The sequence below is a fragment of the Podarcis filfolensis genome (genome assembly GCF_964270895.1).
Source record: "Podarcis filfolensis genome assembly, chromosome: 9".
NCBI lineage: Eukaryota > Metazoa > Chordata > Lepidosauria > Squamata > Lacertidae > Podarcis > Podarcis filfolensis.
This window is the reverse complement of record NC_139610.1, coordinates 56,035,520-56,055,628: the sequence shown is the minus strand read 5'-3', so window position 1 is coordinate 56,055,628 and position 20,109 is coordinate 56,035,520. Positions and strand designations below refer to the sequence as shown.

Here is a 20,109-nt window from a genome sequence, read left to right as displayed (position 1 = left end):
CAAACCTTTGGGATGCAAACTCTGTGCAAAACGTGCCTAGATATTTTTTCATTTACATTATTGTAGCATTATGTTTCCGTGTTGTACATTGCCTTGTTTTTTATTAAAAGGGTGCCTTATAAATATTTAAACTAACTTTTAGGGGCCTGAACATGTGTGCCACCAGTTTTAATTCATAAAAAGTAATAATTCCTTAGCTATCAGAAGTTCAGGAAAAAGCCCGATTGTGCGAAGAACCTTCTTGTTCTATATCAATTCCATAAAAAAGGTACCATTTGGAACTCTTCCCTCCAAAAGCGATGCCAGCTTTGAATTTTCCTGCAGGTAGTACTGCAATTCTTTCTGCAAGTCAGACTGCATTTTCTTGTAGGCGACTTTCCCAGAATCTAACTGTCTTCTGTAACTCTCAATGTCTTTTTCCATTTGCTTGTACATATCTGAGAGCTGGTCCTACATGGGAGCAAGTTAAAATGCCATTACCCGTGTCCATTTACGTGCCACGACAGTGGCAGATTTGTACCCAGTGCCACGTACTTCAGTAGCACTATCCTCTCCCTCTTCCAGATTGTATTAGCACTGTTATCCCAGCCCACATCACCCCAAGGAAGCATCACTGGGATTCTACTAGGAAACTAGCAGAACTCACAGGCAAGGCCCTACTAGAAGCTTATTATTTTTATGTATTTCCTAAGCTATTGCCATACTGCCCTTCATCAAAAATGGGCCACAGGGCAGTTTACATCTGATTTAAGGCAATAAAAAGGCATATACACAAGAAAAGATAAAAAATTATCATAAATTGCATGAAGGATGTTAGCAGCAACACAACTCAGAAATTACTTCAACCACCTTCCTCTTAAAACCTGACTCCAAAAGGTGAGTTTTGACCTGGTTTCTAAGCAAATATAGAGGCACACCTCAGTGGGGAAGAAATTCCCCAGATATAAGTCGCTAGGAAAAGATTTTTTTGGTCTCCCCCCATGCTTATATCAGGTACTGACAAAAGACCACAAAAAAGAATTGTATCTGTTCACTCAGACACTACATAAAAGGCAAGTAAAAACCTACTCCATCCCAAGTCCACATATACACACACCATTTTTTCTTTTAGTGCTATGTTTTCACTTCTGAGGAATGAAGATTCTCTCTTGGAATCCAGTGCTACCGCCTCAACATCACTGAGAGACTGCTTCATTTTTTGCATTTCGTCCCCCGAGTTATCCAAAATCTGCTGAAAGTATGAGAACATGAGGGTAGTGTGTAAGTGTATGTATATGCCACCCACCCACCCTGCAAGAATCCCCAGGAATCAAGGACAAATTAAAAAAAACAACCCTGCTTAAATAAAGAAGAAAGATTCAGACGTACTGATGACACATCTCTTTCCCCACTTTCTGTCTTTGCTTCTCTCATAAGATTTCTTAGCTCACTGACATGGTTTTCCAGTGCTTTGATTTTATTGTTTTGCTCCTCGATCTGCAAGGCTTTTAACATTACTTCCTCCTGATAAAGCAAGAAAGAGGAAAAACACCAGAAGGGCAAAGTATTTAGGCACACCTTTCCATTTCCCAGCTTGATGGGGGGGGGGGGCTTAGGTGTTGCGCAGCATGACATTAAAATTGACAAACTGACCGAAGAAGTCAAGGCATTTGGCTAAGACTAAACAATAGTGTTCTGTTTCATTATACATGCAAGGCCTACCACCACCAGCAGCTCACCTGCAGATCTTGATTGCAAACTTCAGCATTTGTAATAATAGCCTTTAAGCTGGAAATTTCATGCATTAGTTGCATCTGTGGAGCAATCGAAGCAAAATGGCATAGGAAGTTAGGAAGCACCTTTCAGTCAGGTTTACCTGCAGTCACCCACCACAAAAACAAGCAGCCCCTGCATTCAGCTCCCCTTCAAACCACAGCGGAGCCAAGTTGCTACTATAGAATACATAGCAGAAAATTTTGTGAGCATCCATTGCTTACAGTGGTGAGAAGCCCTGGGAAAAAAAGTCTTAACATCGCATTACTAACAGGGCTTTTCAAACCTTCAAAACAAAAAGGGCAGAACGCACTGCTAATATACGCTGACAAGTGTTTTTCAGAAGAACAGGTCCACTCTTTTTCTAGCATGCATTAGTTGGGGGCTAATTGAGTTAAATAAATTCATATCCAGTCCTTGCCTTTCTTTCATGCTGCAACTCAAGAGTGGCCGTTTTCACATGCCACAGCAAACCATGCTTTACTGTTAATGCAAGATGGTGCTTGCTTCACTCCTCTCATAGCACAGCCTACATACCACAATATAAGCACAAAAACCAAATGCAGTTTTGCTTGGTATTTTGTTTGCTTTTTGTTTGCTTTTTTGCAGTTACAGGATTAGCATTTGTTTTAATCTCATGTTGCTAAATTATCTCTAAGGGTCTCAGACTGAAAAGGGTGGAGTATAAATATTTTAACAAAATGAAATCAAACATGAAATAAGAGAGAAGCCTTGGCTGCACGTTGAAAGGAGATGGGGTCAAATGAAATTCTTTTGGCACTACCATAGGGAAGACCATGTCCTTTATATCCATAGGCCATACTGGAAACAGTGGAAGAAACAGAGCAGGTTGAAGACAATTGTGTTAGACCCAGTTTTGTTGTTGTTGGGGGGGGGGGGTGAGATGCAGCACTTTTCAGCAGCTAAGATGGGTCCATCAGCTGTGCATCCCTGTCCCCCTAATGGCCACAGTGATCCATGCCATCACCATTTCCTGACTAGACTACTGCAGAGTGTCGTACCTGGGCTGCTTCGGAAGACTGAAAAAATTAGACACTTCTTAAATACAGGTGAAGGGAACACATCTCATCTTCTCTGAAGGAAAGGTACTGACTGCCAGTCTGTTTGAACCCAGTTTACAGTGCCAGCACTTACTTTTAAAATCTCATGTGGCTCTGAGATCCAATATCACCAGAACCTGCCATTTTACTAGCACCAAAGGATGTTTTCTGCCACCCCCTTTCTAATGAGGGTATAAAATTAAGACGACTGGGTTGATTTGATTTGAGAAGGGCAGTGATCAGGGGATATTCTCTGCAGTGGCACCCTTTTTATTTCTCCAGGCATTCAAGCGTGTCTCTTGCTTTAATCCTGCTGATGTATATAAGCACTATTGAGTTTATTGCTTCTGCTGCTTCAATATTTAACTGTGTTCAATTCAGACTAAGTTAGTTGCCATAATCCCATTGCTTTCAATTGGAGTTCACTTAAGTCATAAAACAATGTTCACATTAATTTAAATGAGATCTGCATGCAACAGAGTCAGGATCCAGCTAATTTTGATCTTGTTTAAATGATTTTGTCAGCCACTCATAAAGTTGTAAAAAGAAAAAATGGTCTAGAAATAGGATTATTTACACACCCACTTTGTCTTACCTCTTGTTCCTTTGCTGTCTCTCTTTCGAGAGCCACAAACTCATAAATGGACATTTTCTCCTTCAGCTCTTTGAGCTCACATGCAATCTGTTCTTTCTCTATTTGCACGTTTTTTAGTTCTACTTTTAAGGCTTGTTGTTCTGTGACAGCATTATCCTAGCCAGGAGAGAGGCAGAGTGAGATTAAAAGGTTTCACCTACACTTTCAAATTAAATTCCTAGAGAACGCTGAAGCTGACTTACCCTCTCATCTACTAGGGTTTCACAAAGCATGACAGAATCTGCAAAATCTTTATGAATCTAGAAAAAAATATTTTTGAAAGTTACAAGATGCTTCCTCTGTTACCTAGTTAAATTTCATCTCCTTACCAATATTTTATTTAAACTCATTTTTTAATGGTCGCTTTTCATACCATAAGAATCGCAAAGTGGCTTACAAATATGCAAAAACCTTAATACTGAAAGCACTTGCTTGTTCCTTCAGCACTATATTGGTAGCTCAAAAGTGTTGTTGCCAAAGCCCTACTGAGAGCTAGACAACATTTGTATACTAAGTTCCAGCCACACGCTGGCAAGGCTGGCAAGTTTTGGGGGCTTGCAAAAAACCCTGAAAAGGAGGTGAGCTTTCCAAACCACAGAATTTCTCTCCCCTAAATTCTGCTGACTCAGTTCCACCCCACTGAACCAAATGTAAAACAAGTCATGTTGATCCAATATAGTTAATAGGGAGTAACTAAGAAATTGTTGTTGCAAAAAAGAATAGGAGAGGAAGCCTGCAAAGGGGATGCTCTCCGCTCCCATCTTTGTTCTTGGAATAGGAGTGGGAACCTTTTTCATTCCAAGGGCGACATTCATTTCTCAGCAAGCTTCTGGGGGCCATATCCATGAGATGGGAGGGGTCAGAGAAAAATTGGGTGGTACAATGAATGTAAATTTCAGCTCTGGTGCAGCAGGCTAGTTTCCACACACATAAATACCACTTACCAAACCAACCTCAGATCCTGGAATCCATTCCTCTTCAGGAATTGTAACACTGGCTGTCATCCACTGATCATCATGTTCCGAGAACTCTGAAGATACAGCTGAAAGACAACCCATTTTGCCAAAATAAAAGTGTGTATACTTAAGATGCAGACAAGGGAAGTAACATTACTGCTCTGGTTCTGCCTTGGTCAGACCACAACTGGAAAACTGGGTCCAGTTCTGGGCACCACAATTTAAGAAGGTGATTGACAAACTGGAACGTGTGCAAAGGAGGGTGACCAAGATGATCAAGGGTCTGGAAACCAAGTCTTATGAGGAAAGTTTGAAGGAGCTGGGTATGTTTAGCCTGGAAAAGAGGAGACTATGGGGAGATATGATAGCCATCTTCAAATAACTCAAGGGCTGCCAACAGAGCAAGTTTGTTTTCTCCTGCTCTGAAGGTAGGACTTGAACCCATGGCTTCAAGTTACAAAAAAGGAGATTCCGACTAAACACCAGGAAGAACTTTCTGACAGTAGGAGCGGTTCAACTGTGGAACTGACTCCCATGCGAGGTTGTGGACTCTCCTTCCTTGGAGGTTTCTAAGCAGAGGTTAGATGACCATCTGTCATGGATGCCTTAGCTGAGATTCCTGCATTGCAGGGGGTTGGATGAGATGACCTTTGGGATCCCTTCCAACGCTACAATTCCATGACTAAGTTCTTGAGACAAATGCAGAAAGATGTAGAGAAAGGAACTGAGCTTTGGTTACCTTGGGACCCAATGGGTCTAATTCTCCCCTGCCATAGGAGAAAGAGAGCATGAGCAGCCAAACGCAAGCAGCGAGAGTTAGCTACAGTAGCCTTTGCTAGCATTTGCAAGAAAGCCAGCTGTCCCTAGTGCCTAAAGATCGATCTCAGAATCAGATCTCTGGAGCAACCAGGAGATAAACGGAGCATGCTAAGTTATGCCAAGAGCCCTCTTGCCCTTCTCTGCCCTCTTCAGATCTAGCAATAGCATTCAGTAGAATTAACACATGCAGCTTAAAGACAGCCATCAAAATAGCTGCAATAGTTTAACTATTTGCAGCTCACTGTGGATATTGGTTAAACAATTATCTAAGTTCTAACGTATCCCAACCTACAATTCTTCAGCCCATATTTTATATAGCACCTTTTTAAATAGTTTCTACGCATAATAAACTTACACTCTTCCATCTCTGATAGACAAGACAAAGATGTTTTAAACTGTTTGGCTTTTGAGGGAAAGCTTCCCAGGAGACATTCCCCTCCTTCCTGGTTTATTGCTCCTGGAGCCCAGGTCACTCTCCGCTTCCTTCGAACCTTTAAAAAAAATAATCAAAAAAATCAAGGCACGTAGGAGAATTAAAGGAAGTTAGATCTTTTTATAAGCACAATCCCATTTGCTGATGTCTTGGAATTTGTACGTGGCCTAGTGACGACAAATTCAGTTGAAGCTAGCGTTTGTAGGTTCTACCAGAAGCATTTGCAAAAAAAGTTGCAAATGGAGAGGGGAAACTTTCCTAAAACATGTTTGCAAGCACCATAAGCAACTTGAACTCGCTGTGTCTCACTAGTTGGGTGACAAGTAGCAGCTACAGAATTCTACACAAAGCTCTATTTTATTTTTTTTTTAAATAATATTTATTAAAATTTTTCAAAAATACAAAAAATATCACTTTACGGGACTCCCCCCTTCCCCCACCCCTACCATATTCCCCTTTCATATTGTTGGCCAAACAAGTTCCCCATTCAAATTGAAACTTAATTTGTTTTACCCTTAATAATAATAAAAAAAAAGAAAAAAACCCAGTGTTCTTTCCCCAAGACCCACCCCATGTCATTCCACAATTTCCATTTTTTAATAAAAGAAGCACCCCAGATAATAGAAACAGAAAAGGTAGAAAATATAAAAAAATATAATGAATAATAGACCAATTCAGCAAAAAATAACAAAGTTGGCAAGCCTTTGGAGTTTTAGTTCTCCCCCCCCTGTCTCCGGTTTAATTTCCCCCTGACCATCAACCCCTAGTGTCTGCCTGGAATTCTTAAGGCCATAAATCACAACTTTTCCCCAACTCCTTGCTGGCTTTTTCTTTTTAAAATTAAAAATAAATTTTTTGAAAATCAAAATTATTATTATTATCATTATTTTTCAAAACTTTAACTTCAGTCTTTAATAAAACTGTAATAGAACTCCCTCCATTGTTCTTTCCAGGTTGTAGTCTAATTTCCCTTTGTTCCGCTGCTAAAACGTTGTAATTCGAAAGTTTGGTAAGTCTGCAGGGATGGTTGTTATTCAGGGGCAAAACCTTACGTTCAGTCCCTTCCTTTCTTCAATAGAAAAATCTATTGTCTCCTTTAAAAAAACAAAAAAGAAAACACCCTGAAGACGAGAATGTTATTTCCGTTTTGCAGCTTTCCCAGAAGATAACCAGTCCTGTAAAGTTCCATTGGTGTTTTTCCACTTTCCCAATCCTTGTAATGTCCCGAAGCTCCTCAAGGGGGATTGTTGTGACTTTGTTTCCTCTAATCCAAAAGTCAATTTGTTATCCATATTCGCCATTTTGTATCCAAATTTTAACAAGTTGTAGCAAATTGTATCAAATTTAACCAGCCAAGTTCTCATAATAAAATCCACTCCGCTTTTCGACTTTGACAGCTATTTTGACAGCTGTCAAAATCTCCGACTCCTTTCACCAGGCTCTCTCTTCAGTCGCCCCGGTTCCCAGGGGGGGGGGTTGCGTTTCCCTTCTCCAGTTCCTCCTCCAGCACAGTTCTTGTAGTTCCCCATCGTGAAATTTTGGATTTTTATCAGCAATGCAAGCCTTTTTGGGTCTTGGTTTCCCCGTCCTTGTTTTGGAAAGTTTACAATAGGGAGGGGACTGACTTCCTTTTTGGATCCCCCCCGCTCGTATCCAATTCGAAAAAAAAAATTTTTTTTCCTCCTTTTGAACCCGGTTTCCAAATTTACTCACGGGTTGTTGTTGAAAAGTCCGAATTTTCAATGGAAGAAGTCAGCGCTCTCCGCCGGATGGCATGCGGCTTCGCTCAGCAGGGGAAGCAGAAAACTCAAGGCACCACGCTTCTCCCCGGCACCCGATCCGTAGCCTTTAAAAAGGCTCCTTCACGAGTCGGGAGGGCGCTAACGGTGCAAGCCGAGTCTCCATGTCCACGGCCTCCGTGGCCGTGGTTTCTAAGGGTCCCCGCATCGCCGGTGCGGTAGAACCCAGCCCCTGCCGAGCAGACTCCCTCCGGATCTCGGAGGGAGTCCGCCATTCGGCGATGGCGCCAACCCGGAAGTCTACACAAAGCTCTATTTTAAAGGCTGGGAGCCGGGGAGAGTGACTTAAGACGCAACTGCCACATGCCCTTCGATCCCAGGCCTTGGTTGAGGGCACATGGCATCCTTCTCACGCTGCCCTCCACGAGCTGCAAAGTTGCGCAGGGCCCTCGGTGGCGAGGGCTGGACTGGAGAGCAGCAGGCTCCATTCACCCACCACCCTCCTGGCACCATTAAAGCACACTCAGTCGCTGGTGCCTGTTCTTATACCAGCTTCCCAGTATGAGCTTCCTGCTTCAAGCATGCCTTAACAGAGCTATGTTAAGCTTCCACAAGTTGGAAGGGCCTTTTCTACAGTGGCACCCTTCTAGTCATTCCCAGGTTTCCCTCACCCCATTTGGTTACTTAATAACAGCTGCTACAAGAAATGTGGAAGAACCACCAGTTTTCCACCAAAGGTCCCACAACACTTCAATTTTTAAATATTACCTTGAAGTCTTGCGCAGATGCAAAAGAAGGTGCCGTCACCAGCATCTCAGTGAGAGCCCTTATTTTCTCCTGCTGTTCTTTCTGAAGAGCGTTCTTCTCTTCAATGATCTGTGCCAGCTGAGATTGTGGTGAAACCTACAAAGGGAAAGCATCAATACCAAAGGTCGAAAGGCACACAATGTTGTTCATAGTAAGGTGATTTCCCAAGAAATAAAAAAAATACCCTTCATAACAGATTTTCCTAAGACCTGCTGAAAACTTACACACTTTTGGGAATACTTTTACTACCCCAGGCCACATTTTCAATCTATCTTGGGGTAGTAAAATCCCTCAAAACAAATCCATGTGTGTGGTGCCTGGAGAACGTATTGAAGTTTACATTACAGAAAAATTTACCCTAGCATGCTACATTGGCTAGGATAGCTGTGTGCTTTTGTGTAGACCCCTTCTTGCTTGCGAGAATTGTGGTTGTTCGTTTGTATATTACTGTGATGGTAATAACGTACTATAAGTACTAATGGCTGTGAAGGTTAAACATCAGCATTAAACAATGAAAGCATTTAAGTTCCATGAAATTGTGTCTGCACCCCTCAGTGTGGAAAGGGTTGAAAACACGCAACGACCAATTAATGTGCATCCGAAAGACATGTGATTGCATATGGTGATGAACCTGGAAGTGACCCAAAAACGTTGCTCAGCATGTCACAAAAAGGGTGTAACAGGGCTGTGGTACACTTATATATGCTCCTCCAACATATGTGGGGGCAGGGAATGGAACCCCTGCACGAAATGGTCATCAACTTTATTAAGAGTTGCCATTGAAATTTGGCCAGACTCGACCTGTTCCAGCCTCTTAGATATCAAGGTAGACAACTTACCTCTTCTAGGCGTCGTTTCAGGTCTTCTATTTCTGAACGATATCTCTTTAGAAGGGCATCCTCAGTTAGAACTTCGTTTACTATGGGGCTATTTTTCATATTTTTAGCTGTACTGGCAAACTAGGAGAGATGGGCACATGGAGTCAGAACTGCTCTTTGAAGGTGAAGTCAGGAAAAAATTACATTTGTGCAAAATCTCTTTTCGAAAATTATAGAAGCATGGAATCATAAAAATCAACATTTGCTATTACAGTAAATACAAATGGGATGCATTAAACGAAATGTTGCAGCATACCTTCACCTCCCCACAGAAGGGATAAGCCTAGGTTAGCCAATCTTGTGCCCTCCAGTTGTTGTTGAACTACAACTCCCATCATCTGACCATGTTGACGGGAGCTGGAGTCCTCCAACATCTGGAGGGCAACAGATAAGCTATCAGGAGCTCAAGTAGGCCATTCCTCCGCAGTTTTTCCTTTTCCACCTGATATTCAAGACTCCATGACTACCATGAAAGCTTAGTCTTCACAGGCTCTCTTTTTAAAAAGAGTTGAAGGGGTTGCTTCTGCAAATGTCAGTATCCATGCCAGCTATTAGAGGAAGTGCTAGACTACTTCCCATTGAAGGGGAAGTTTGATTTCTCATAGATCTATAACTGCAGTTACATATACTAGAACAAAGCATGCAAGTTTAAAGAGAAAGGGAAATAATTTCTTGCCTACTTGTCACTTTGAGCAATTTTGCCCACAAACCTTTTCGGGGAAGGAAATGGAACTGTACGGTTTTACCTGGAGTGTGCTAAGAGTTTCTTCTAAGGATGCCGGAGTGACTGTGCAGATAATAACAGTCTTAGCATTTCCACCCAGCGAATTCTGCAGAATCCGTGTCAGTTTGCTATCTCTGTAGTTAATGTAGCCTCTGGTGAAAGAGGATGACCAAAAAAGGAACAAGGAAGTTTTTACTTATTAAGAAGAGGCAAAATTGGCCCAAGAGCTGATCAATTACATAGGACAGAGACAGCCCAATGTGGTGTCTTCCAAAGGTTGTTGGATGACAACTCCCATCAAGCCCAGACCTGTGTGGTGGGAACTGTAGTCAAACCACCTAGGGATGGTACTACATTGGCTGCCTGGTCTAGAATAAAGTGAGAACACTTTTCACTACAGCACAAACTAAAGAACCTTTCTTAACTACATTGTCCTTACCCAGCCTGATCGTCACATAGCTTCTTGATAACTTGGCCCAAGATGGAGAGGCTCCGGTTTATATTGCAACCTTCTTTGAGACGAATCCCTAGGCATCAAACATAATTTTATTTTCAGACAGCTCCTTCCACAAAATTTGTTTTGCTACCATATTGGGAGTTAACATAGTCAAGAGCTCCTGAATTTGATTGCTTTCTTCTTCGTTCTCCATTTCACCCCCTACTGTATTGTTTTTACCTGCCCATAGGCTCACAATCTTTTCAGATATGAAAACAGATTCCTATTAAGAGAAAGTTTTAGGCACTTTATAAAGTGTTAAATAACAATACTGGGCAGTATCCAAAGTTGCCTGTCTCCTGACAAAAGGCAACTATCAGCAGAATGGGCATTTTTCAGCGATTCCCCATTCCGTCCTTAAATCTGCTCTAGATGATTCCTCAGTCCTCTGCAGCAGATTAAAGAGGGGCACAGGGTCCTGTGTAGGGTTCATCACCCCCCCCCCCAAAATCTCCCTGTTTTGCCAACCGATTCCTTCTGTCACTGAAAGGACAGCATTGGAGACACCCAATAAGATTTCAACATTAGTGGTGTGATGAATTATGCCATTTAACTCCGAAACATTGAATAATTTCAGCCAAAAGGAGGAAGATAACGCTAGAAGGCCTATAACCAAATATTATATTCATTAAATTTATATACCACCCTTCATTCCAAGGATAGTGGTGCGGTTTACAATAGTCTCTGCAGAAGCAGGGATGAGGAACTTGTGGTCCTCCAGTGTGTTGTTCCATCATTGCTGACCACTGGTCATATTGACTAGGATTGCTAGGAGTTTGTATTCAAATTCTAGAGCACCACAGATTCCTCATCCTTGCCATAGAGAAGTTAGATTTTTGTGCAAGAGTCTACCAGGTGGGAATGTTACATCTGCATCAGTCTTGTGTTCCAAATATGATGAATTTTACTGTTAAGCTGTAAATGGCTTACATAAATAAGAGCAAGCATGCCCAGCAACAGAACCCTGGGGGTGGAAATTACTTGTTGGATTTTTTACATGTTTTACAAGTTAGTATTTAGCAGATTACCAGAAAAGCTCAATCATCATCAGCTACATACCTTCAGCACCAGTCTGGCTAGCTCTTTCGCTTCCTGCCAGATCTACGAAATTCTGAAAATTCAAGACAGACTGTGTTAGACACCAGTCTCACACAAGATCTATTCAAATCACCTATTGATTGAATGACTGAATTCCAAACAGTGGCAGATAAAAGCCTGAGAAAAATGAGTTCCTGAGACTGTACATGAGCAGAAAAAGGTCCCTGGCCAGGAGTTTAAATCAAAGGAACAACAATTTTGTGCAGCACTGGTCACTACATCTGGGAGAAAATACGTTCAACTGAACAACATTTAACATTTAATGAAAGCGAAAGAACAGAGGAATTTTTAGATTGCATCTCAGATTCAGGATGGTCTGCAACAGAAGAAAAAGGTAGAAGGATGTGCATACTCTCCTATTTGATGTTTTGACCACTTTAAGAAGAACAGACATAACTGAATTTCTACTATAGTCCAAGGAACCAATGTGGCATAGTGGTGAGTGTCTGGCTAGGACCTAGGAGGCCAGGGTTCAAATCCCCACATGGCCACAAAGCTCACTGAGTCACCTTGGTCTCTCAACCTAACCTACCTCATAGGGTTGATGTAAGGCTAAAATGGAGGGGGGGGGAAATCAAGTAGGCCACCTTAGCTTCTTGAAGATGGGACATAAATGTAATAATAATATGGGCATTGTTTATGGAACTTGCTTTTGAATAAGCATTATGACTGCTGTGCCAAACGGACTGGAAACCCAGAGCAACTGAATTTCTGCTGCTGCTATTTCCCAGGCAGAAACAGCCCTACTAAACACTTCAGAAGTTCATTAGCCTTCCACAGTCCCAATATATATTTGGCTCTGCCGGCCAGATCTCAAACAGAAAGCACACAAGGCTGGCCCAATATATTTCGCTACCTGAGCCGAAGCAGAAGATGGCACCCCTCCCCTCCCTTTCTGATGGCACCCCTTTCTGTATAGCCAAGTCAACCAGACTGGTGGCAAGACAACATCCTCTACTTCGTCTTAGGGCAGCAGCCTAGCTTAGGGGGCAGAGTGGGTCATATGGCACACAAACCTCTTTCTTCCAAGTGTTAAAGCATTTGGGGCTTTCAGAGAAAAGGCAAGTTAAGGAGGGACCTGCTAGAGGTGTATAAGATTATGCATGGTATCGAGAAGGCAGATAGGGCTAAGTTTCTCTCCATCTCTCTCATATAATTCTAGAACTCAGGGCCAGCCAACAAAGCTAAGATTCAGGACAGACAAGAGAGAGAACATCTTCACATGGTACATAGTTAAACTATGGAATTAAACTTGGAAGCCTTTAAAAGAGGATCAGACAAATCCACAGAGTACAAGTCTAGCAAGGACTACTAGCTATGATGGCTAAGTTCCACCTCCACTACCAGCTGCTGTGAATCTTAAGTAGAGAAACTGCTGTTAAGCTGGGGTCCTGCTTGGATCTCAGGCACCTGGTTCACCACTGCGAGGACAGGATGCTAGAACAAACAGGCCATTGGTCTGATCCGTCTCATGCTCCTGTAATGCACACAAGCTGCAGCATCCTTCAATAGTAGTTTTTTCTACCAACCCATTTACAAACCTCAGTTCTATCTTTCAAAGAACTCACCAAGTGTGATACCATTACAGCGCCATCGTAGCTTGAACTATCAGTCTTCTCTTTGCTTTCAATTATCTTGAAAAAAAGCAAGCAAGGTTGTGAAATTGTTTTACTATCACATCACAAATTATAAACCAACAAAAGTAGCCACCACGAATACCAGTTTGTGACGTGTGGGTCTACATACTGTAGCACACCTACCCTCGACCAACAGAACCTAGAACTGGCATATCTTGTGGAATGTTCTCCCCAGGGAGGCATGCCTGGTGCTTTTGTTACATATTTTAGGTGCCAGGCAAAAATATTCCTCTTCTCCTAGGCCTTTGGTTAATTAAACGATCAACGGCCTTTTAAACCATGTGTTTTATTGTTTCTGTTTATTCTTATGGCATATATTTTTGTGTTTTTATATTGTAAATTGCCCAGTGGTAGAATTGTATAACAACAACAAAACAACAACAACAAATATCTCCCTCTCATATCCTTCCAGACATCATAGCCAGGTACTAACCAGGAATAGGGAACCTGGTGCCCTCTGGATGTTGTTGGACTCCATCTCCCATCAGTATGGCCAATGGTCAGAACTGATGGGACTTTGGAGTCCGGGAACATCAGAGAGGGCCAGAGGTTTCCGATCTCTGAACTAAAAGAAATCAGTAAAATAAAAATTCATGATCACTTACCATGCGGAAGATTGCATGCGAGCGGCTACTTCTGTCATTCATATTGGTCTCACCATAGTGTCTGTTTTCTATTCAGAACAAAACACAATAAAGTTGATGGATTTAGAAGTACAGTGGTACCTCAGGTTATGAATAGCCTAGTTAAACTTTCTGGATTATGAACACTTCAAACCTGAAAATGAGTGTTCCGGGTTGCATTTTTTTTTTTTTTTTGGTATACGAACATACTCCGTTCGGGGGTGCACTTCCATTTTGAGTGCCACACTTCCATTGTCATCTGGTTGGTGGGCGCACAACTCCCCCCCTTGCCGCTATGGGAGGTGCACCTCTAGGGAACATTTCCCGCAGCAGCGGGGCGGGGGATCTGTGTGGATCCCAGTTCAGCTACTGATTGTTTTTAAAAGTCTGGAATGAATTAATCCATTTTGCATTACTTTCTATGGGAAGGCGCACCTAGGTTTTGGAACGAACTTCCGGAACAGATTAAGTTCATAAACCAAGGTACCACTGTATCAGAGCTGTACAGGAAGCTCTGTATGTGTTTAAGTCACACCAGATATTAAGTCTTACTTTCTCCTTTCTGCAGCCAGCTCACAACTTGCTCTGGAGAAACCACCACCTCTTCGCTCAGATCTTCAACAAAGATTTGCCTCTACAAGAGATTTTAAAAAATAAAATTAAAATAATATAAAATCACATAACATGACAGTATTGATTCTAGGTGTTACCTCTTTGTATATAGGCAATGCAAAGCTATTAGGCAGTTAGCTAACTTTAGGTCAACTTTAAGAAAAATAGATTTTAATCAACGCAGAAGCAAAATGGGCAGAGTCCAAGTAGGCAACTGTCAACACCATGCTGACTTCCAGAATTTTATCTTCCCTGTTACAAGGCCATGTGGGAGCTTTGGCACTGTCACTTGGAAAGGTAGCAATGGTTACTTACACTGATGTCTTCACGAACAACCAAGGGTTTCTTTTTTTTTATGTTGCTGCACAGTAGGTCCTGAACTCTATCATTGTGGATTTCCATATATGATACACGGAGTAGGAACTCCCTGTCAGGATTCTAAAAAAGTAAAGAGCATGCATGCATGAGCATCCCTAATTGTAGAGAACTAATGTAACATGGCTCCCTGCCCCCTCCACCCCATCCAATGCCATCACTAAAACATTCCCACCTGCCTTATGAACTATACTACAGATGGGGAACTATGGACCTCCAAATGATGCTGCACTGCAGCTCCTATCAGCCCCAGCTAGCATAGCTGTTGGATGTGATGGGATCAGACACCAACAACTTCTGAAGAACAACAGAGTTTCCCATTCCTGATCTCTATACAGTCGTACCTCATTTTGCGGCCGGGATCCGTTCCAGAGCCCCAGCCGCTAGCTGAAAAGGATGCAGGGCAAAGCGCTGCGTCTGCGCACGCGTGCGGAGCTGTTTGCGCTTCTGCACATGCGCGAGCGGCAAAGCCAGAAGTAACCCGTTCCGGTACTTCAGGGTTTGCCGCGGACATTTGCTGGAATGGATGCTTGACAAGGTAGACGTTCGCGGAGGTATTACTGTTTGGTTCCACTCACAATACTTAATGGCCAACAATATTATTATGTGGGAAATGGAAACTGCTATATAGGGGCTGCACAGCCTTTTCTACTAAGTGGAGCTAAGAAATCATCAAAGCAGGTTCAATATGCAGCTTTGCAGCACTAATATGGTATCTGAAACAAAGTTCATCTAGTAGAAAAACTTACTCCACAGATGCTATTGAAAACATCATTGATGGCCATCGGTATGATTCCTGGGCAATCTTTAGTGCCCAACATTGTGTAAGTTTTCCCCGAAGCAGTTTGGCCATAGGCAAAAATAGTTCCTAAAAGGAAAAGCAATGGTTAGCTCAGAACACTACCCAAATACAGTGGAAGCATTCAAATGTGTTGATCTTTAAGGTACCATTATATCCCTGAACAGCAGACTTTATAATTGAAGCAGCCACCCCTTCGTAGACTTCTGTGGTATTTTCTGAAGAATGAAACACCCGATCTTCAAAAAGAAAAGAAAAAGAAAAAAGGTTCAGTTCACTCCATCTTCAAGATTTGCCAACTTGTAAGTTAGACTGGTAGAAACACACCTGGCTGCTTTCAAAAAAGTTGTTTGCATGTTTTTATGGTATACCAATATTTATGTACTTAATAAAATTTATACAGCACTTGATTGCAAACAAACAAACCCTCAGAGAAGTTTGCAAAGTATTTCAGTGTTTATTGAGTGCTTACCAAAGGTGAAAGATTTTGTCCCATCAACCTGAGATATGGTGCATTCCTCAGTTTTCCACAAAATGTTCTGTTTCTCTTCATGGTCTGCATTCTCTCTTAAGGAAGAAAACACTGTTAGAGATTCCAGAGTATAGAGAAATTGATGGTGTTAAAGAAATATTTAGACCCACACTGATCTTCTAATTGTCTGGTCCTGAGACTATCTCAGGGGCCCACACTCACCAGGCCTACTTAAGAGGCTCCTCATGAGGCTGAAGGAACATGAGGGGGCAGGACCCACAGTCCCCAACCCTACTATGTTAAATATGTATTCTGTAGTTCATAATGTTTTATTTTGAAAATCTTTAAGATCATATTTTAGTTTTCTGTTATGTTGCTTTGACTGTATACTCTATATTTGACTTTCTTCAGGTTGTTTTGTTTTATGGATTAAATATGCTGTAAACCGCTGTGAGATTTTTCTTAAAAATATAAAGCGATATAGAAATTTTAAAAAATAAAAAAATAATTAAAAATCTAGAGATGTTTGCAGCTGTTGACTTAACATTATGACAATGTGCAAGTTATATTGAATACCTTGCTGTGCAGAGCATGTGCAAAGTGCATTGTAAGCACTTATTTGTATCCAAATTTAAGGGTGGTGGAACTAGTCCTAGGAATGAAGCACCTGTGAGTGTTTGCTCTGTCCCTCTGAGAACAACTTTTAAAGTCCAGCTCCTGTTTGATTAAATGCCTTTAAAGTATGCCTGCTCTAGAGTATACCCATACCCTTCTGGAGCATTTTAGACATAATATTCACTTTCTGAAGATTATAAAACAAGTGCCTCTCACATTTACAGCACAACCTTATACACACCTACCTAAAAGACAAATAGCATTTTAAGGATATGGTTTTACTGACATACTGTATATACAACCCGAGCATAGGATGGGCTCACAGCATTAACTCCCTAGCAGATCTTGCTTCTCCATAAATTTCTAGGGCTGCTTCCTCCCACCTGCTGCCAGAGCTTTGGGATTTAGCGCATGGAGCACGTCAAGCCATCCTCCAGCCCACTCCAAAACTCAACACACCAACTCTAGCTATAGTTTGCCTACTGTTCTTCTGGCTATTGTTATTCTACTTACAAGATGATGTTGCCTCCAACCAAGTGAAGGTGGTGGGGAAATGGCTACCATTTTCTGGAGAGCACCATCACCCTAGTGGTCGCTATGGAAATACAGATTACTCTAAGATGCTGAGGATGCCATTAGCCTCACAGATAAAGCCATAGCCCCCGCAAATAGGGAACCAAGCATTCTCAGTAGTGGCTGGAAAAGGTTCCTGGCCTTAAATGGAGGAGGCTTTCTTGTCCACCTCATGTCAGCCATCCAAAGATAACTGGGGGCTAGAACGAGAATGGCTGCAAGCAGCTGAGTACTTATTTAACTTATATGCCACCCTCTGCAAGGAGCTAAAGTGGCCTTGCACATCTCCCCCCTTCCTCACTTAATCCCCATAATGGCCCTGCAAGATAGGTCAGGCTGTCAGTCAAGTGACTGGCCCAAGCAAGCCACATGGCCGAGCGAGGATTCGAACCCTGGTCTCCCAGCTCCTAGTCCGATGGTTCCCAACGTGGGGCACAACCCCACAGGGGGGCAATTTGAGAATGAGTTATCAACAGTCAATGGCCTTTTAGGCTTCCTCCACGTGAATAGGAGTTCGCTTTTTGAATAATAAGAATTATCTGTCACGGGGGAGGGGGGCATCAGGATTTTAGAGATGCTTAGGTGGGGCATGGTCAAACAATGGTCGGGAACCACAGCCAGATGGGTTATTTATTTATAAATTAAAAAATTTAAGGAGAGTGGGGAAGCAGGGTTGGAAGGACTTTCATGATTATTTTCAACAGCAAATGTATTACCCGCCCTTCACCATCACAAGCCGGGGTTACAGCAATTAAAAAACCCAGATTTTTTTCCCTTTTAACCCACGCGCATTTTTTTTTAAAAATGGGGAGAAGCATTTAAAAGCAAATAGAAATAGAAACAGAGGCCAGTCGCAGGAAAAGGGTGTGCGCCCCATTCAAGAGTCAGGCTTCCTTCTCAGGGCTTCGCATACGTTTAGCCAGGCTGTTAAGGCCGCGCACCTCTCCACGCGTGCTTACTTCGAAGTAGACCCCTTAGAAACACCGGGGAGGGGTTACTTCGGAGTAAACGCGGAGCGAAATGTGGGGGAATTGATGTGCACTCCTGTTTCCCCCCCACCCAGAAACTCACCTCGCAATAAGCGGGCGCACCCGAACGCAGACCGTGACGCCGCCTTCCTCAGCCATCTCTCCAAATGAAGCCGCCACCGCCCTCACCCGCCACCGGACCACTATTTCACTTCCACAGTTTGAATTTCCCCCCGGGACCCTTTTCTATTGGTCCGTTGGTGACGTAGACACTCAATCCCCGCCCACAGGTTGGCCCGCAGTAATATCTAAGGGCAGGGGTGGGCGGGCGAATCCATCTCAGGCGCCTGGGCGGGGGGAGGCGATGAAACAAAGAGCGCTAAAGTACCAGAGGGAATTTCGTCAGATTCGAGCCTCCTTCTTGTCCCTCGGGAAATGAGTGAAAAGGGTGCGGAATACTCCCCTGGCTTCCCCCTTTTCCTTGTTTTAAAAGGGCCGCGGTGGTGCTAGGGTTAAAAAGGTTCCTTTGTTGTTTCTCTCCCCTCCCCTCAGCCCCGTTGTCGCTCTTTGGTGGGGTCAGGCCAGCAGAAAGCCGCTTGCTGATTGGCTGGATCGGATTCTCAGCCTTGCGAGCGCGTTGATTGAATGCGTCCGCTTTAAAGCGCTTATCTTGTTCGCGGAAGAAGCTGCTAAGCCTTGTTCCTTTACACCTTTTGTTCCAATAGTTCCTCAAAAGCGCTTTTGGATTGAGAGGCAGAGCGGGGCATATTTTCTTGTTTATTTAGAGCGCCTCCCCTACCACCCAGCTGATTGAAAGTGCCAGCTGCCCGTAGGAAAATATTTATCGCTTTACGCCCTTGGCAAGGACTCAAGGCAGTTTAATAATAATAATAATAATGATAATAATAATAATAATATTTATACCCCGCCCATCTGGCTGAGTTTCCCCAGCCACTCTGGGCGGCTTCCAATCAAGTGTTAAAAACAATACAGCATTAAATATTAAAAACTTCCCTCAACAGGGCTGCCTTCAGATGTCTTTATAGAAAAAATGTTTACAGAAAAAATAAGAACAGCCTCAAAACAACGGGGAACTCAAGAACGTATCACGAATGTAATTGGGCAGCGGTGTCACCCTCCTCCTGTAGAATAAATGGCAGGAAAATCATATACCCCGCCCCCTCTAGGTCGGGTTTGTGTGAATTTCGAGGGTTTTCGAACTTTTTTAAAAACTGTCTTGTCAGCGCAATTTTTTTTTAGCAGTTAATAGTTATTATCACAAGTGGAGGGGAGGTGGCTAAGAGGTAATAGCTAACAGCTGCTATTTTGAGTGGTCACCGCAGATGTACGGTATATATTGTTATGAGTTTGGCGGGGAGGAAGTAGGCTGTATGCCACACCCTTCTAATAATCCCTGGATCCAGCACGGAATCATTTGCTAGTGTTTTTAAGCCTTTTCCCCCTGCACTGTTTCCCCAATCTAAATCTCCACTCCGAAGTACCTCTATCTGTTCCCTGGTGTGTCTAACAGCAGCTGTGAGGTGCTGATTTAGATTGCGAAATAAGCATGGGGAAAATGTTAAACATCCCCTTCCCTAGCACTGCTACAAAAAATTAAAAAAATGGGAACCACAGAGCAGCTTTAAAGTTGATTTTTAAGTTGGGAGATCAAGTTACCACCCCCCCCCCCAATGTTCTTGTTTGGGCCTGAATGCTACCAGAAAAGTACTGGCCTGCCTTCATGAAGAGTAATGATGATATTTATATATTAAAATGTTTATATCCTACCTTTCAGACCCCCGTATGGTTGACTCATAGAAAAAACCTGTGCTGTTATACAGTGTGAGAAGGATTAGGACAAAGTTTGTCTGTCTGAACATTCAGCACTCTGTTTGCTCTAATATTATTAATAATGATAACATTAATGAGATGTATTAGTTGCTTGTTGCCAAGGTCTCCAAGTGACTCCATTAACAGGTAAAGCTTTTCATCTAACTACAGTAAAAGCACCAGTCCTAAAAACAGTAAGACAAAACAC

General features: G+C 42.6%; 1 protein-coding gene across 5 annotated transcripts in view; it reads right to left on the bottom strand.

Annotated features, from left to right (window-relative positions):
• CENPE (centromere protein E) overlaps positions 1 to 18,372 on the bottom strand; it is a 38,395-nt gene extending 20,023 nt beyond the window's left edge. For 2 of the 5 annotated variants that reach the window (XM_083631573.1, XM_083631572.1), the window contains exons 1-21: positions 18,175 to 18,325; positions 15,916 to 16,010; positions 15,593 to 15,682; positions 15,394 to 15,512; positions 14,585 to 14,707; positions 14,210 to 14,291; positions 13,640 to 13,707; positions 12,966 to 13,031; positions 11,359 to 11,410; positions 10,243 to 10,330; positions 9,826 to 9,955; positions 9,041 to 9,160; positions 8,163 to 8,297; positions 5,578 to 5,713; positions 4,392 to 4,489; positions 3,651 to 3,707; positions 3,409 to 3,564; positions 1,719 to 1,793; positions 1,369 to 1,503; positions 1,097 to 1,231; positions 273 to 450 (exon numbers count right to left, since the gene is read on the bottom strand). In XM_083631573.1, coding sequence (XP_083487699.1) covers positions 273 to 450; positions 1,097 to 1,231; positions 1,369 to 1,503; positions 1,719 to 1,793; positions 3,409 to 3,564; positions 3,651 to 3,707; positions 4,392 to 4,489; positions 5,578 to 5,713; positions 8,163 to 8,297; positions 9,041 to 9,160; positions 9,826 to 9,955; positions 10,243 to 10,330; positions 11,359 to 11,410; positions 12,966 to 13,031; positions 13,640 to 13,707; positions 14,210 to 14,291; positions 14,585 to 14,707; positions 15,394 to 15,512; positions 15,593 to 15,682; positions 15,916 to 16,010; positions 18,175 to 18,230 — 2,194 coding nt within the window. In that variant the 5' untranslated portion in view covers positions 18,231 to 18,325. Of the gene's footprint in view, positions 1 to 272; positions 451 to 1,096; positions 1,232 to 1,368; positions 1,504 to 1,718; positions 1,794 to 3,408; positions 3,565 to 3,650; positions 3,708 to 4,391; positions 4,490 to 5,577; positions 5,714 to 8,162; positions 8,298 to 9,040; positions 9,161 to 9,825; positions 9,956 to 10,242; positions 10,331 to 11,358; positions 11,411 to 12,965; positions 13,032 to 13,639; positions 13,708 to 14,209; positions 14,292 to 14,584; positions 14,708 to 15,393; positions 15,513 to 15,592; positions 15,683 to 15,915; positions 16,011 to 18,174 lie in introns of all 5 variants that reach the window. The other 3 variants (XM_083631574.1, XM_083631575.1, XM_083631576.1) reach the window with 3 other exon arrangements.
• Positions 18,373 to 20,109: the final 1,737 nt, after the last annotated feature.